Source organism: Macrosteles quadrilineatus, unplaced genomic scaffold (genome assembly GCF_028750875.1).
Source record: "Macrosteles quadrilineatus isolate MER2022 unplaced genomic scaffold, UCM_ALF_1.0 Scaffold_3__2_contigs__length_128488019, whole genome shotgun sequence".
Classification (NCBI taxonomy): Eukaryota; Metazoa; Arthropoda; class Insecta; order Hemiptera; family Cicadellidae; genus Macrosteles; species Macrosteles quadrilineatus.
In genome coordinates this window covers 114331574-114351345 of record NW_026542596.1, presented here as the reverse complement: position 1 = coordinate 114351345, position 19772 = coordinate 114331574, and the positions used below count along the sequence as shown (strand labels likewise).

The window sequence follows — 19772 nt, the reverse complement described above, 5'->3', positions numbered from 1 at the left end:
ATAATCTTTTAAGCATAGGTCTCTAAAAGTCTCAAAGACATCAGCCAGTAGCAATACATCTGTTTTAAGATATAAATCATGATATTCTTGTAAATTATTTATATTAAAATGGGTCCAGACATTTTTAGCATGTTCATATTCAATGGGAGAGATATGTTCTTTAGTTAGAGTACTGTAAAATTTTTCAATTGGAGGTAGAGACTCTGCAAACTTATCTGGTCCCGTCATGTATTCATAGGGAAATACGCCTTTACGTTGTAGTAGTGGATTGTCTATGAATCTAAATGTATTTAAATTTGAAGCTAATTTGTATAATGGAAGGGGCAGAAAGTTATAGGAATCCAAAAATACTAAATCATCAACTGAAAATGAAATGTACTTTTCCATATCCTTGGCTATGCAATTTAATTTACGATTAAACTTTCCCAAGTGTTGCATTATTAAATGTCCATCATAATTTTTCAAGTTATGGAAGAATACTGGTATTTTCTTTGTTATTTTATAGTTTAAATTACAATCATTATGGGCAGCTCCACGGTATCGGCCAGATGAATGACAATGATCACGTACCCTATCAAAATATAGGGGCTTTTCACAAATGTGACAATGCGTTGAGTTTTGGAAAGATGCCTCTTGTTCAGGAGTCATTACAAGAGGAATATATATCGCCATTTGACTTTTAATGAAGTCATAAGTCTCAAACAACCTTTTGAAAAACACGTCCATAACATTTTCGCCACTGTATAACTCTTCAGAAATAATCTTAGAATCTCTCACTACAACAAATGCAAATCCAGATGGAGTATGATTGTTTGAGTTTATAAAACATTCAAAATCTGCATAAATCACAAATGGGGCTTTAAGTTGATATTTATAGTTTTTAAATTGTAATGTATCTTGTTTAGACATTTCCACTCGTTGGGCATCAAAGTTTTTACAATATGTTATATGACGCTCCAATTTATCATTAGTGTAAAAATGTTGTAAACACAGCTTACAAAAATGCTTCTTATGGTCGTGTTTTGTAGACCGCAGCATTAACCTATTAAAATCACGAATTAAACAATAATGTGATTTACGACCTTCTTGTAATAATAATAAATCTACATGAGTATTACTATTCAGTTTAGTTGTTTTTAATGGATATATACATGTATCATCTTCAACCCCAAATACATTAACACTTATATTATTTTGTTTTTCAAATTTATCTATATCAGCTAATTTCACAGGATACTTTATGTTTGACATATTCAGCTGACTTTCATGTGGTACATAATTGGAGACTCTATTAGCATTTTCATTAGAGTTCCTTGGATATAAAGCTGCTAATACCGACCAAAGAAAGCATTTATTATCATCATTTTTTATATTTAAAACTGCATGTTTCGATTTAATACTCTCTGGTGTAGGTATATATGACTTTGGAGTTAGGGGCTTATACTTGTAAACATGTAACTGCCAATATTTAGTATGGTCATATATCCATCCACTACCTTCCGCTTGATATTTGTGCATGGAAGCGTCAATCTTTAAAAGTGCATTTTCAATTTGAGGCTTTAAATCTCTCTTCTCAATGGTAAGGATAGTAAGGCTTCTGAAATCTGCAATACATTCTTTCTCATTAACTAATTTTCCATTTTGATCTATTGTATATTTTATAAATTTGATTCTCCTTACTAAAGTCCATTTTATCGGTAGAGGACAAGACTGAAGAGTATTTTTAAGGTCAGCTCTAATCGATTCACCAACAAATTTAATCATTGTATATGGACATTTGTTACAAGAATTTACATGTCTTTTAAAATGTCCAACAACATTCGTTTTACAGAAATTACAAGTCTTGTGATTTTGTAATATATGTGATTTTAAAGCCGCGTTATTATCACAGATTAAATTGCAAACTTTACACAGTTTCACCTTCATTTGATGAATTACCTTGTAGTGGCGAATGAGGTTACTTTTGGTGGAGAGCGACACGGAGCAGTGTTGACAGGTGGGCCTCATGGTCCAGAATGAAATATCACCCGAATGTCACTTCTATTTATAGATTTTTCGAAAATTTAAAAAAATTTTAACCAGAAATTGTGAAATTTTCAAAATTTTTAGCTAGAAATTTAAAAAATTTAAACAATTTAACTAGAAATTACTTCAACAGGAGGTCACCCACCCAAGGCTTAATCAAGAGCTACCACTAGAGACGAGAAAACTGACCATGAGTCGGGAGCGAGAAGCCTGACCATAGGTCGGGAGCATGACCGGGAGCATGCCATGAGCCGATTTCGCGTACAAACCTCGCACTGTTAAGTTGATGATTTTGTGAATATACATGCGAATGGATGTGGGTTTGAAATAGTAATGTAGTTGTACAATGGTATTGAACATTAATATAGGCTTGTATTGGTCGAGAGCAGGATTTTTGGAATTAGTGGCTAAAAAAAGCTCACCATTTCCAGACATGTTTTTCAGTATTAAAAAAGTAGACAATTTATATAGGGGTGTATAGGTCGAGAGCTGGGTCTTTAAAAAAAGTGGCCAAAAAAAACTCTTCCATTTTTTTCTCATTTTTCCCCTATAAAAAGTGCTCTAAAAGTGCCTCTAAAACGCCGAAAGTGGGGTCATATTCTGGTATTATATCTACTCTACATTTACACTTGTAAGGGTCAATAAATATAAGAAATAGCTTTTTTAGCTTAATATCGAATATATTTATGGGGAATAAGTAAGAAATAAGGTTTGACAATTATATAGGGATATTTAGGCAAAGATCAGGATTTTTGGTTTTAGTGGCCAAAAAATGATCCTCAATTTTTCTCGTAAAAAAATGCAAAAATGCCAACATATAGCCTCTAAAACGTCTCCAGTGCCCCTATAAACGTCTCCATACCCTCTAAAAATGGGCCAAAAAATGCCGGAAGTGATGTCTCTTTGCCATATTGCCTCTACTCTAGTAACTTACGGATTCGTAGCTTGGCCACCAACGTTTATTATTTTGTTTATTCTAACATTTACGGAGATCTAATATTTACAACCAAAGTCTAACGCATTACATTCGGATAATCTGGATGATCGCGTTCGGATTATCGGAGATACAGTTGACAATACGATGCGTTGTCGGTTTAACCGACTTACCACAAGTCTTTAATGGCATTCTTCTCAGATTCAGCACACAAAGCTATATCATCTGTTGTTCCGTTGAGTGGAATTATCAGCCAATATGACCGGCATCAATAGTTTCATTAAATTGTAAACAGTAGGTTTTAATACAATTTCTTAGATCACCTACTTATTTCTTAGATTTCAAGCCAATTTTCAATCAATTCAATTGTCATCAGTAGTATAAACGTAACTGAACAATATGTAAATGCATCATGATAAGTTAAAATACTTAAAAATCAATTCAGATTTGAGAGGATTTATCTGTGATTAATTGAGCATTTTTCAAATTTGACAAATTAAAACGTGCAAATCATAAAAAAAATGCTGCAGGCAATTAATTTAATTCAATATATTACTCTACGTAATAACGACTACGAACAGCGACAGTATATTTCGAACCTAGGGCCGAAAATGAGGTTTTGCCGTTCGATTTTGAACGGCTTTTTTAATAGCGTTTTTTTTTTTCGAGACGAAGTCGAGAACTTAAAACGATCGATACCTGCAAAACCATTACGGCCCGTGGTAAGAACACTTTTTTCACCACACTTATTACCACTATTCAATTTACCACGGTAAAATTTACACTAATAGTCAACACTACAACTAAGGTAATGTGAAATATTTTGAGGAATTTGTAAAAATAACAATACAAGTCTATTGAAATGCATATGGATACTGATTGTGTATTTAATACACATTAATGTTTTAGGTATAACCTCAGAGTAATAAAACAAAATTAAACAAAACAATTAAAACAAAACAATTAAACAAAATAAAACAGTATTTTTGTTTTATTACTCTGAGGTATAACTAAGCAAACGGCTGGTTTTCGGCCCTAGGGATGTAAAAACCTACTCCCCAAATGACGATGACAGCTCCATTTCCAATGTAAGTTGGAAATATGCATTAACTATCCAAGCAAAAACAAAAACAATAAATATATCCACGTGTATTGTCAGAAATTTTGATAGAGCTGTTACTTATTTCAATAATTGTGGCAATGGTCAAACGTCCGGGTGGACCGACCTACCCCGATATCTGGTTTAATTAAACATAGTAAGCCGACATTCGGTTTAATTGGTTCAGCTCTACTTTGACTTTGCATTGTCTTGGTTTGAGGAATTCATTTAGTGGCGATTCGCAGAATTATTGGGTTTGGAAATAGCCAGTTTAGCAATTTTAAGACCTCTACACTCTACAGTGCACCGGACAGAACTAACAATAAAATTTGCTTCAGCTGTTCCATATGGATGAGAAATCTAATACATTGTACGATTGTAGTAAATGATTTGTTTCTCGCTGTCAGCTGAGATTGTTTAGCAGACTGTTCCTCCCCCCCCCCCCCCCACCACTCGTCTCTCTGGTACTACTCTACCCGCTAATCCCCACACGCACTTGTAGCGCCTCTCGTCTCTCGTCCCCCCTCAAGCTATCACTTGCCAAACACTCGTTGCAAAACCCGCGAACAAAACTCACGAGCAAACTTGCAAACTCCAATGCTTCGCAGTTTATCGTAGTTTTGGCGAATTTCATATTTAAAGGGAATAAGCTATTACCGTATGTCTCATGGTAAGATCCACCCCTCGGACGAGTCAATTCACTTTTTCGTTTTGTTCTCCCCAGAGGCCAAAATCAAAATCTGTTTAAATTTTTAAATTTTTGTCTAGGTCCGTCGAATGTTATGAACAATGAAATATGAAACAGTGCTAATTTTCGGTTATCATACAAACGTTTTCAAGGGGAGAGAAATACAACATATGGCAAATTTGCAGGCTCGCTAACCTCAAAATTTGCTTATTTCAAGTTATGTTTGTGAACAACAGAAATGTAAACATTGATGGCGACTTTGCATAGTTTAAAAATATGTAGTATAATTTTGTAACAATTAGAATGTTATTTCCACAATTAATTGTTCATCACACGGCACGAAAGTGTCTTTTTGGTACTTTATCGTATTTTAAAACGCAATTGCGTGCCAATAAGGGCCACTTCCGCTCCTAATGATAAAAAGTATTATTGTTTTTATCCAGATGCTAATCCTCACTAATCCATAATAAAATTCTTACTTAAAATATGTCTACTAATTCATATTATCTTCACGTCGAATATTAAAACAGTAGGCTTTAATCCGTTCAAGTTTAAAAGAAAATCTGTAAACAAACACAATAAAATGTTCTATTAGGGACTTCAAACGTAAAAGAGCAATTTTTTCCCGTTGGAGTTTTAAACACCAATAAGAAAAAGTTGATTGGGATAAATTTACGAACAAATAATAAAGGATTATTAAAAGTGGATTTCATTATAAAAACAAAAACATCTCCATCCAAAACAACAATTAAATAGTGACTGGCTGGACTTTGTTGAAAATATTTTCTTAGAAACTCAAAACTGCTTGTTGCCTTTTTACTCCATCACTAAACTCCAAGAATCCGGCTATTCATACATTATACAATTTAGATCAGCACAATCTGACGGTGGCTCATATCAACTACGACAATTTTGGTTAAAAACTGTCTACAAATATAACATGGGGATGGAATGTCTAGTTGTTTTAATAGTCAAAGGTTAAGCCTAAATTGATTCAAATGTTCTAATAGGTTTAAGGGTGGTAAATTCGAAATTTGGGTTGCATTCATGTTGTTTCGTTTTGAATTGACTTTATGAATAACTAATTATATTTAAAGGCTAAAAATTATTTATAGAACTTTTAACATAAAGTTTTTTTTACAAATAACACTGTTATCTTAAAAATACAAAATGCCAAATAGCAACATAACTTAAAGCATATAATAATTCCAGATTTTACATAAAAAATATAGCTTGCTTCACTTAACCACCAAGATTTAATTAAGTTGTGAAAAGGTACTGTAATGCAATGACTTACTTTTTAACGAAACCTCAAAAACATGTATCCCTTCTCAAGGTTAAAGTAAAGCATATTGCTAAGACTCGGTATTTTAATAAGAAGATTGTTTTCTGATATATTCTGAAACTGTCCTTAAAAAGGAACCGTTAAGAACGGCTATAAAAAGTGTATGCCTAAATAATTTTAATATAATTAGCTTATGTTGTACGTTACGCCAAATACATTTAGTTGCTCTAAACATACATCATACCTCTATAAGAACAAATCTTTCTAAACTATTACTTTTAACAACAACAACAAAACAAATCTAGTACAGTAAACCAGTAATCTATAAAATCTATCAATAAAATATGCAAATAATTACTTGCATTAAAATATCAATAAAAACATTGTAATTGTATCATACGATTAAATTTTGTATAATCGCCATTAGAAAAATGTAAACTGTCTTTTATAGGCCTAGATGATTTGGATGAATGGGATTTATTGAGATTATTTTGACTCCTGCATTTCTACTTCGATATTCTGCGTTACATTGCCGAACATATATTGCATTGTGCCGATTGAAGGCCAGTTTAAATGCTGTATAACAGAGGTGGGATACTCCAATCTTTTGTCATATATTTCCAAAGCTATTTTATCAACTGAAGGAAAGTCGAAGCTTTTACCTAGCTCCATTACTGATCAAAAATGTTTATAAATATGCCAGGCTTCTCAGGGTGTATTCCGCCATCGGTACGATATCATTTCATTCTTTCATCGCATAACTTGTGTGTAATGACATTCATATTATAAGCTATATTGCTTCGATGAACACAATGAAGGTATAAAATTGATTTTCTGACATACTTTTGTGTATGGAACTGTTTCCAAATTTCTTATTTGACACGTGATCCACAAAGTACGAATATATACAAATATAGAATATATTTAGTACGTATTTTATTGCATCCATATAATCGCACCTGTAAGTATGTTGCATTATGGTGTAACGTAACATAAAAGAATTGTTTTATTAAACTTTGTTCACATAACAAACCCATAGCCATCGATATTAACCAGGGAAATCTATTGTTAAGGTCCAACTAAACTCCCCCTTCAATGACAAATTATAATAACACCTTTGACTATCCAAAATGCCAACTACAATTCACATTTACATGTATAAATTCAAACACGCAAATACACACATTTACATTGAGGATGGAAGTGAAAAGAAGAAGTACAACTGTTTTGAGCATATGAGAAGATGGCTACCATTACAACAATTACATGAAGAAATGAAGTAAGTGTAGTTTACTCTAAGTTCAAATTTTCTATTTTTAAATTTAACAAAGATGTAATTTTAATTGAACATATCAAAAACATCTATTTTGTAATCACAATATAGAAAAATTTTAAAAAGAGCATAAATGGAGTATTCTGATTTCTAGATCTTCTTATTCGTTTTAAATACAACTACAAATCATTTACAGTGAAATGTTTGTAAAGAAACAGACCACTGTAGAAGAGAAAATGTTCGGAAGGGTAAAGATGTGAATTGCTGAAATCTGCAGTTTAGTTTAGCCTCCAAAAATGTTTATCAACATCTCAACATAAACATGGCGAATCTTACACACAAATAAACCAACATTGGTAGTCTTCTATCCCTCACATCTACATATTTCTATTGTTTAAGAAACAGTTTAGTCGGAAACAAAATTATGACATAATTATGGTAAAATGTGTGTAACCTTAACATTATTAATTGCACTCGTGGAAATGATGGTGTTTGTGTCTCTCATCACTCTTTTACGCGAGTTCAACGTTCTCAGGGGAAAATTTTAATTCACCTAGCAAGTCATATTTTATTTTACCGCCATTTAGATTCTCCCGCATTCTAAATCACATAATTAATTGCTCCCATCCTGTTTGAACGTAAGTACGATTCAACTTCTGCCAGGAGAATATATCGATATACTGGTAATATGTTAATTATACAGTGTGTTTTTTTTTTATAACGCAACCCAACCCAAATTAAAAGAACTGTGACATACATTTCAATGACAACACAAGCTTAGGTTTGTTTCCTGATTTCTTTAGTTCACTGCCGATCAGCTGATTTGCATTGTTGCATAGTTATCTACGAGGTTTAGTGTTATTGGGAATTTGTTTAAACAAGAATCAATGTAGTGTTTCCCCTGTTCGAAGAGTTAGAAGAATACGTTTAAATAAAATCATTGGTTATATGCCAAGAAAGGTATGAAATAACCCAGAAATACTAGAAAAATGCCGAAGGATCATAACATAAACAAATGACGTTTTTGGCCCGAAAGTAAACAAAACCTCTATACTAATAGAATTAATTACCATGTAATTTTGTTTATTTTCGGGCAAAAACGTAATTTATTTATGTTTATGATCCATACCGGGCCTTTTCTAGTATTCGTGAAATAACCGCAGGTTAGGAAACCGGATCAGCACAGAACAAAAAATACCCCCGCCGCAGCAAACCTGCAGACTAAGCGAATTTCCATTTGCCTGATTGGATTTACACTAAAATGTCTCCTTAAAAATATCACATTATCCCTATTTAAATAGAATTAGTTTAACAAGTACTTAGGTTTGCTGCAACAGGGAGGGTAAAAAGGAGTTTTTTATGTTAATAGATTAGTATTAAATGAATGCATTTTCCAAATTTGATCAAAATATGTCCATAAACAAGTCAACTACAACAGTTTACTTATTCTCCATAAGAATAACATGGGAATTTTAAATTTACAGTTTTTTTTAGAATTTTCTCCGTAGTCATTAGGCGCATAATATAGCTTCAACATACTAAATTGTTTGTTTTTTTAAGCTCTACAAAATGGTTTGGAAAGAAATTGCTAAATTTTAAGTTTTTAGGGTCAAAAATGGGAAAAACCAATTTTTACCCCATAAAACCCCCCATAAACCCCTGTTCCCATAGTCCGATCATGCTGGTTCGCGAACTCGTTCGAATAAACGTAGGTTTACACGTTTGTACCAAATTTCATCAAATTAGGATGATTTTTGCTCAAGTTATCGCGCTAACGGACACATCTATAAATATATATATATGAATTTGAACGGATGGTATTTTTGGTCTCTAGGGACCTCAAGACGAAAAAGTAAATCGGTCCCGGGGCCAGGTCTTACCATGAGTACCTACTACGGTAATTGCTTATTCCCTATAGGGAACTACTATAGGGAGAACTATAGGGAACTATAACCGAGAGCCACAATACATAGCCTATTATATTTTTGTGATAGTTGTGATTCAATTTGGTGCAACAACGTATATCAGCTGATCGGCAAAGAAAAGGAAACAGGGTACCTAAAAACTTAGGCTTATTTTGTCACTACTTGTGACATTTGGGTTGCGTTACTCTGTACTACGAGTTAAGTTCTCCCGGGTGAACTTTGGATCACCTAAGTAAGTCGGTTTGACTCACACGATGTGTACAAAAGGTCACTGTGACGGTGAACAGTCCAAAGTGGGCGTTAAAAGACGGTTTGGCTCTAGTTTGGCAATTGACCATTGAGTTTGGCGACTTCATTATCAGTCTTGGGTCGGCATCATACAATGACGCATGGCTTCAGATAGGCGTTATTCAACCTAGGCCGAGCCAAACCCCGTTTCACACTTTACGCGATAAATTGTGTTCCTGGCATATGAATGAAATTAAGTTACCACACGGTGTGGATTCTGAAGGATTGTGAATGTTTAACTCTCAATAGTTCTAGCGTTAGCCATTCATGTTAAGTTGGCACAAATGTGTTCTTTGAATGTTTGTAGTTTGTACATTAGACAAAGGAATTAAATAACTTCTTGATCAGCATTGTACGTGTTATTAAACTTACGGAAAGTAAATAAAGATACGTCTTATAACACTTAAAACATATATTTACGCTTATACTGCTACTCACAAGACGGTAAATATACAAAAGATGGTAAGTGGTGATCGATTTCGATTGGACGCTCCAATCATCATCAGACCCAGTCTTGTGAGTAGCAGTATAAGCGTAAATATATGTTTTAAGTGTTATAAGACGTATCTTTATTTACTTTACGTAAAGAAATTAACAATACCTCCTCAGGTTAATACCTTTGTGAAATTCACACTGTTCAATATACAAAATCAATTACTGTCCACAGAATCAATTTGTAAAAAATCAACAGAATATTTGTTAGGTCTCCTACCTAAATTGATAATGATTATTAACAACTTTTTTGCCAATACTAAAAAGTACATTTTTCCCTGTATTTTTTTAAGCGTACAACAATTTTCTACATAAACGTCATAATGGTTTGCACTAGTAGGCCTACACCTAACCTAAAAGACCACTAATTTGAGTCCTCAAGCACGATGATTTCATACAATTAACTGGGACGGTGGCGTCGTCCTGTAATCCAGCTACTAGGAGGTAACGAATTGTGGATACGTATAGGCATGCACTGTGGATGCGATACTCCCTGGTGTGGATTAACGTGAAAATTGGACCAATTCGTATAGGCTACCAAGGAAAAAACGTGGTTCGTATTCCTATTAATTAACAGCTGTGTCTAAGGAATAAGTCGGCCTTAGTCACTAACAAGACTACAAGATCGCCCCACTCATCCTACACTCATCTCCATTCATACTTGGCTTAAAACCTACATTTGTATGGTCGCCATTTCATTAAAAAAGTATTAAAGTATTAACAAAATCGACTATACACTTACAAAATGTGTCCCATATGAACTTTTCAACTGGTTTAGCACGATAATATTTTACGTATGGTGAAATACACAGTTTTTATTATTGTTTAACCACAAAATATTACCTTTTCGAAAGACTTAGCTATTACCTAGTGTGTACGATATTTTTTTTTATTTAATGCATACAATTAATTTATCCACACAGACACAATACATTTTCCTCGTGCACGTTAATTTTACACAAGCTACAGAAGTTACACAATTGATAACACTACGGAAATTCGTCCCTCGTGAACAATGAAATCGTTTCTATCTGTACGAATTTCAAATCTGTTTTCACTCGTACGTTAATTTTTACCTGAAAACGCCATAATATTGTTTCCTGCGTACGATAATTGTTTGGCCAGACAAGGCGCGGGGAGCACAAGGTTTGTGTTGGGCCTGTGTTTAAAAATAGAATCTATTATTAGATTTTGCCGAGTAGGCAGACTTGAACGCGAATTCTCCCTTCCACCTGACACGGTTGGACATCTGGCCTTTCATTTTCACACCTCCCTGCTATGATTGAACAGTGTGTATAGAATGCCGGTGTGCGATGATGTCTTTTGAGAAGTTACTTACAATCTAGACGGATGTATTTAGCAATATACAAAAGGAACGAAAGGGTCAACTTTTATTTTTTATTTCAAAATCTTTGTAGAATTAATTGTGCATTGTACATTGAATAGTGTCAATTTGAATATTCCTAACCTAGTAAATACAGTTATAGGCTAAAATTACAATTTAAACCATAGAAACAACTAATAAAATCAAGTTAATTATGGAAACACTAAGGATCAATTTCTATAAGACTAGCAGAATACCCGTCCTTCGTACGGGGTTGGCGTATAAGAAGGTATAAAATGCATATTGCAGTTATATACTCTTGCTTTGCATTTGAAATGGGAGAGGACATGGTTTGATATTTTTTTTATTTACTGTATACCCCCGCCGCAGCAAACCTGCAGACTAAGCGATGAGTAAAACTGTGTTATGAGTAAAAATTTGACCTAGTTCTTGGATCGTGTATTTTATTACTTTAACGGGAATTTTACTTTTAAAAGGGGGAAGTCGTGCCCAAGTATAGGTTTGTTACTTAAGGGTTGTTACTTATCTGATAGGCTGGTTTAAATATCTTCCAAAGAAGGAAAAAGCATAACCTATTTCTGAAGAGAAACATGTTATTTCATTTACAGGAAATCATTAGGGAATAAGTTCATTCATGAAAATGGAATTTGAGCGTGGGATAGACTTGACTCATTTCTATATCGTACAAAATGTATTTTCCAGCTCGGGTGCTGACCCCTGGCCCAGTTTGCTACAAGGTGGGACTCTCGCCAGAAAATGAGACATGGGTCATGAGATGCCAAATTCAACCATGAGTTTAAAGCAAAATGTACGCAACGCCACGAGACTCCCCTGACGAGGAAAACGCGTCACCGATTGTCTCAAGCCGTTTATATAATAGCGTTAAACGTTTAATGACGCTTCAATATACTAAATTTGTTTTTTGAGCTCTACAAAATGGTTTGTAGAGAACTTAAGAAATTTTGTGTTTTTAGGGTCAAAATAAGAAGATCCTATTTTACCCCATAAAACCCCCGTTCCCATAGTCCGATTATTCAGGTTCGCGAACTAATAATTGTAGGTCGAATAAATGTAGGTTTACACGTTTGTAGTAAATTTCATCAAAATCAGATCATTTTTGCTCGAGTTATAGTGCTAACAGACACATATATAGGTATACATATGAATTTGAACTGATGGTGTTTTGGTCTCTAGGGACCATAAAACGAAAAAGTAAATCGGTCCCGGGTCCAGGTCTTACCATGGACTACGGTAAATAGCTTATTCCCTATATGGCAAATTCATTAAATTAACATGGGCCTTATGGGTTGTCATGCTGGTGACAAAATATAAACAGAAAGTCAAAACAAATTCCAATCACATATTGTTTTATTTACAGTGTGGGTTGAAAATAGATAAGTCTGTACATTATATTTTTGGTCGAGTTTTCAACCACGGGACGATTTCTATTTTACTATATTATTAATTTTTTGTGGAGTGGTTCAAAGAAGGAATTGTCTGTGGCAGTTATATTAATGTATCTGTAATACTGTACTACTGTAATATTGTTTTGGAAGGGAGAGAAAAAGGTCCATGATGTAGGAAGTGGTGAAGGAAGTAGGAGAGCCATGTGGGAACCGTCTGTGGCAGTTAGATTAATGTATCTGCAATGATTAAATGCCATGGGAAAGGAGGGAAACAGATCCAGGACGTAGGAAGTGGTGTAGGAAGTAGACTAGTAAAGGCGAGCATTGCGGAGTGTGGGAACGGTCTGTGATAGTTAGATTAACGTATCTGCAATACTTAAATGCCATGGGAAGAGGGAAGGAAGGGAATCAGGTCCACGACGTTGGAAGTGGTGTAGGAAGTAATAAATGCGAGCATTGCGGAGTGTGGGAACCGTTTGTTGCAGTTAGATTAACGTGTCTGCAATCCTTAAATGCTATGGGAAGGGAGGGAAACAGGTCCCTGACGTAGGAAGTGGTGATGGAAGTAGTAAAGGCAAGCAGTGTGGCGTGTGGGAACCGTTTGTGGCATTTGTTTTAATGTATGTGCAATACTTAAATGCCGAAGGGAGGGAATCAGGTCCACGACGTTGGAAGTGGCGAAGAAAGTAGTAAAGGCGAGCATTGCGGTGTGTGGGAACGGTCTGTGATAGTTAGATTAATGTATCTGCAATACTTAAATGCTATGGGAAGGGAGGGAAACAGGTCCCTGACGTAGGAAGTGGTGATGGAAGTTTGTAAAGGCAAGCAGTGTGGCGTGTGGGATCCATTTGTGGCATTTGTTTTAATGTATCTGCAATACTTAAATGCCATGGGAAGAGGGAAGGGAGGGAATCAGGTCCACGACGTTGGAAGTGGTGTAGGAAGTAGTAAATGCGAGCATTGCGGAGAGTGGGCACCGTTTGTAGCAGTTAGATTAACGTGTCTGCAATCCTTAAATGCTTTGGGAAAGGGGGGGAACAGGTCCATGACGTAGGAAGTGGTATAGAAAGAGCAAAGGCGAGCAGTGTGGAGTGGGGCAACTGTTTGTGGCATTTGGATTAATGTAGGCTATCTGCAATACTAAGACTGCTGTCAGAATAAACTAAAAATGATTTTCCTCGAGCACAACTTGGTCCCCAGGTATTTAGTAGAATACAATGATGTAAATTTGAGCTCAAAATAACAGCTGGGTTAAAAAAAGTAGCAGATTCAAGAAATATTTGAACGGTTGCCGTTTTGACTCGGTTGTTTGTTTGAATTTGGGTTTATGGCAATGTATTTTACTAATTAAACCTTCAATTAAAAACCTAATTAAACCTTTTTTCTCAGCTCCTGTGCACCGCAGGGAAAATCTACGCATACTTTCAACTGATTTCAGCATATTGTTTTTAAATTTACCCCCCAGGCCACCCAGTGGGCCACCCCTAGCGACCCCTGTTTCAAGTACGCTCTTGCCACCCCCCCCCCCCCCCCCAGTGTTAAAAATGTACCAAGGCAGTACACCTTCAAATTTGGTAGAGTTTCCTTATGATTTTGTTGCTGATCTTTTTATCCAGGAAAGTACTCGACCGGATGAAAAGCAACAGGCCATTCAATCATGGGGTAATTGACACTGCAGCCTTAAAGCCTTTAGCCATTCATGTGTACTCCAATACTCCGACCCAACTTCCCTCTCACCTTTAACACTGTTTTTGCCAGCAGGGTAATACAGTAGGAAAGTACAAGTAATTCAACAACAAAGTTTACTATGGTGTGTGGGCCTACTTTAAGTTTTAGATGAATAACATAGGCCTACAGTAAATTACCAAAGTTCAAGAATGGTTATATTAAGAATAAAAACCTCTCTTGATTATAAAAAAAATTGGCTGCACTTCAGTTTACGTCCTTTAACAGTGAGGTTCTTACATTATTTGATTGTTGTGTTGGTAACACTGTTTTGAAACTTTATTTGCACATTGGTGACTTCCGTTATGATAGATATGCTACGCTACAGTACTATTATAATTATCCACTTTTAAAACTATGTTAAGTGCCGAAATTTTATCGTAATGACTGTGGGTTATTTTAATACCCAAAAGTGAAAATACAACAAGTAGGCTATGTTAGTGTGTAAATTGAGTAGGTCTACCTATGAAAACAAATCTAGGTATTTTTTAAAAGATAAAAATACCCCCGCCGCAGCAAACCTGCAGAATAAGCGAATTTACATTTACACCCGGCTGGATTTCTACTAAAAAATTCTCTAAAATTGTCAGATATTTTATTTGCTATTTAAATAAAATTAATTTTAGTGAGTACTTAAAAAGGTTTGCTGCTAACGGGAAGATATTTAGGTGTGTTTTTTTTTTGTTTTTTTTTAATTGAAATGTTGATAGCTAAGTATGAAATTAACCAAATTGGCAAATTTGATTAAAATATATCTATAAACAAGCAAACTACAACAGTTTATTTATTCTTCATAAGAATAACATGGGAATTTTAAATTTAAAATTTTTTTAGCTATCTCCGTAACTGTTGGGCATACAACAATGCTTCAATATACAAATTTTTTCCTTTTTTTAAGCTCTACAAAATGGTTTGAAGAGAAATTAAATGAAATTTTGTGTTTTTAGGGTCAAAAAAGGCAAATATCTATTTTTACCCCATAAAACCCCTTCCCATAGTCCAATTATGCTGGTTCACGAACTCGTTCGAATAAATGTAGGTTTACACATTTGTACCAAATTTCATCTAGCCTAAATCTGATAATTTTTCCTCGAGTTATCGCGCTAACGGACACATATCCTATATGAATTTGAACGGATGGTGTTTTTGGCCTCCGGGAACCTCAAAACGAAAAAGTAAATCGGTCAAGGGTCTAGGTCTTACCATAAGACCTACGGTAATAGCTTATTCATATGGGAAATTCGCTAATATTCTGTTTGTGGCATTGTTGGGATTTTTTTAGCATAGGCTACATGAAAAATATTTTTAACCCTCTAACAGGGTGGGGGGTATGGGGTGACCTAATTTTTCAAATAACAACCCCGATTGAGTGACCCCTCAATTTAAAGGGTTTAAAAAAGACAATTTAGCCTAATGCAAACCCAAGGTAGATAAATTATCTCACACCTAGTAAAAAATTGCAGGGTATTCAATTTAGAATTGGTGGAATTGATGCTTTTTCACATAGGCCTAAATCAAAGTTTGGAAGTTTGTTCAAATAATGGTGCAATATGAATAAAAATATAGGTAGTAAATCACACGTGGGCCAAAGTGTCTTTTCAACCTTCGCTCACTTTCCAACCCCAGCTTCACCTCGATCGTAAGACTTTAGCTCGGGTTGAAGAGTCACTTTACGTCTAGTGATGAAATTTACTAGGTAAGTAGTCTATTTAAAACCAATAAGAAGTAAGTTTTCCAGCACTGGACCTTTGAAATCGCTAGACTAGTGGGGCGTTAAACAAAATTAACCTTTTAGTTGCCATTTACAGGTGTGCTAAATCATAAGCTTTAATATGATGTACCTCAATCATAATTTCGATGATGTAATACAAGTAAATACCGCCACCGCAGCAAACCTGCAGACTTAGTGGATTTAAAATTGAGATGGATTATAGTCAGTTTGTCTAAACCACATTTTAGTCACAGTGTAGCATGCTCTTTTTCAAATCCCCATAACTTAGACATTGCACTATGGGGCTATTCAGCTGCCGCAAATGACATCTAGCTCCTTCAGAAGATGGCTTTAAGGGTGATTACGTACGCTGGGCACCGTGACCACTGTAGGGCTATCTTTAAGGATCTAAAGATTTTGCCTGTCTACAGTCAGTACACATCCTTAGTGTCATATTAGGCCTACTCATGAAAAACTCAGCAAAACTTGCTCAACGTGAGGACCAACACTCGTACTTAACACAACATAGCCATCTCCTTGCCCTGTCCAGATGCCGACTTGCCTGGAATCAAAAGTGCTACCCTTACTAAACAAGCAAACTCTACACTAAGGGACTATTTGGGGGCAGATCTCTGTAACTCTGTAAAAGTGAACTGGATGGCACACCACAATTTGGCAACCTGTCGCCATCGTAGTTATTTTTATAGGTACCGGTATGTTTTAATTTTGTTATAGGCCTAATACCCAACCTAATTAACGCAATCTTTTCAGACTTTGTCTGTCTCCGATGCGGTATTCAGTTCCTTTTTCCACCCGACTGCTTTAAATATTGTTCCATAAGGTGAGGAAATGAACCTTTGTCAATCAATTTTCAAATGACAATTAACATTTAACAGCTCTAAAACTCCGGGTAAGCATAATTTGTAAGCGTACTAGGTCAACCCAGCATTTTATTAACTAAATTTAACTTAATAACTTTACCATACTGCATTTATTAACTAGGTTGAATGTTGTGTTTACGTGTCGACACTTGTTTAGACCACAAGCGTTTAAATTTAGAGGAATTTAGTGTCAGTTCAGTTGGATTAAACTTAGGCCATAACCTTGTCATGTCCTATAGGCCTATAACTTAGGCCTATATCAACCCACCTCACCTTCAGTTTAGACCTATTAGTATAGGATTCGGGCCAACAACATCATTTGTTTATGTTTATGATCCATACCGGTATTTTTCTAGTAGGCTGTTTGTGAGGCCTACTAAATGGCATTTTGAATGTAGGAATTGTATTAAAGCCTATTGCTGTCCGAAAATAATGGCACATGTTATGATTTGTGTTGAGAACAAGTGACTTCAGCTTTATTTTTAACCAATCTAGCTTTAAAGCCGATTAATCTGACACAAATAGAATGCCCACTCACTACGTAATAACTCCTATGAAACTGCAAACAGCAATCTACCTGACATAGCTATGTTATATTAGGCCTACACTACTACTGTAGGTTTAGGCTTTGGGTCAACGAGTATTGTTAGTGTGGTAGGCTATAGCCTACTATTAGATCTGAACTGTGTACAGTCAACAAAACGCAAGATCTTGGCCAAGATTATTTTGTTGGTTAAACATTTAAAATGTTAAGTGACTAACTAACTTGAATACTATCACTCAAGTAATAACTTATGAGTGAAATAAAAACTATTAAGGTGTTTAGCACTTTATTCAGGTAGACTATTCAGTGAATCCAAAAATTTAACCTTCTCGGAGAAGTCTAAGTAACTTAATTAGGTTAGCAAAGTAACATGTTAAGCTACATTCAAGTTACTTAACAAAGTTGTAGTGTTGATGTCAAGGAATAGGCCTAACTTAGTTTTTAAGCGTTTTTAGAACGTTTTAGATGAGTTGGGGGTGAAAAACACGCAACCTTCAGACGTTAAGTTTCAAGTTTGCACTATAACAACCCAGCTAATGCTTAAGTTGTCAATAGCTTGGATATGCTACGGCACCGGTATAGGTAACTTTTTCTATTAAGTTACCACAACAGAACATCACACTAAGTAAAGCACTGGATTCATTGGATTACAATGAATATAACTTAGCCACTTTCTGAGGCTTGAATACTTTAAATGCTCTTGTATACAAATGAGTTCACCCCATCCCCAGTTTATGAAGGCGGCTATGCATCATTAATATAGCCTATTAAATAGCCTTAACTTAAGTAACTAGGTCTCATTCCTAACCTGAACAAAACTGTTAAAAATTATGTTGATAGTATGGATTAGAGTTTTAATACAATATTTTTTTAAAGAGGCTTAAGATAAGGCTAGAATAAAAAATACTGTGTGATGCAGTGTCATATCACAAGCTTATCAATATTCCTTGAAATGAAAAGTGGGGTATCAATAACCCAAGTGTGGCCTAAGTCCAATTGTGTCTGAGGTTGTTTTGCTCAAGATTGAACAACAGCACAACAGATGTTAAATTGTATAAATATAAATGCAAACCTTGCTTTCTGACGGGCATTTCGAAGTAACGTATCCTCCTGTGTCGGCTTTGTTGTATTTTCGAAAACACTAAAACAACACCCCACTAGCAGACGAGGTTATTTTTTTAGAATAGAACCTCTGAGTGTTGGGCACCAAAAGATAGAATTCACAATTGAAAGTGAAATTGAAGTATATCAAAACACTTACACCACGCACATTTGTATCCCGTCGACGATATTATTTGTTTCACTGCACTCAAAACCGAGATAAACACGGGACAACGGTCAATGGCGTCCACAAACCGTACGCAAACTACAGCAGACGAAAAGTTACTGGCGACTGACGGGATTGGTCAGGTCGATTAAGGGATTACGTCATGTCATAAACAAAAGTAAAAATTATTTTTCTACGTATAGCCGTATAGCCATGTTTCTATGAGAATTTATTTTTGGAATAAATACCCGCTTGAAGTAGATAAACCATAGATAGTAGCATAGATAAAACATATAGTCTATGATAGTAGCTCAAATACTTGACGGATTAATATATATATGTTTATATATTTTTTCTTGTATGCTTATGTTGTAGTTTCTATAATCAACGGTGCAGCTGCAGCGAAGATCTTTGAGGATTGTCTTCCCCTCATGAGGAACCCATGGTCAAGACTGAACAATCCTTTGAGATGTCTAAGAACTGGTTCAAACTTCAAAACAAATAAGTTTTGCCTAAATGAAAACTAAGTCATATAAGAAAATGAATGACTGGTAAAGACAAACACATGGTCTGCAGTCTGGCTCGAAATCTTATTCCTAGTAACCTCCCTGAATACACCCTTATCACCTAAGTCATAAGGAGTAAATTAGAAGCTACACATACTTGCACCTGTCATGTTTGCCATCTTATTGTTTCCGTTGCCAGTCACTCGAGGAAATGGCATTCAAAGAGGCAAATACCTTGCTTCAGTGGTTTTGATGATAACCTCCTGAAAACAAACACTATGCAAAGACCCAGCTAATCAACTTTCGAGTCTCAAACAGGTCCAACTAAGATCCGCCTCTGTATCACATCTTCTTGATCAAACCTTCATTCATCCTGTA

The 19772-nt window shown here is 35.2% G+C and overlaps 1 protein-coding gene across 1 annotated transcript in view; it reads right to left on the bottom strand.

The window, feature by feature from the left end:
* The window catches only part of LOC128988457 (disks large 1 tumor suppressor protein-like), a 1201819-nt gene extending 1182821 nt beyond the window's left edge, over positions 1 to 18998 (bottom strand). Inside the window, exon 1 of the mRNA XM_054409756.1 lies at positions 18694 to 18998. Coding sequence (XP_054265731.1) covers positions 18694 to 18712 — 19 coding nt within the window. The 5' untranslated portion in view covers positions 18713 to 18998. The remainder of the gene's footprint in view (positions 1 to 18693) is intronic.
* Between the last annotated feature and the right edge of the window lie 774 nt (positions 18999 to 19772).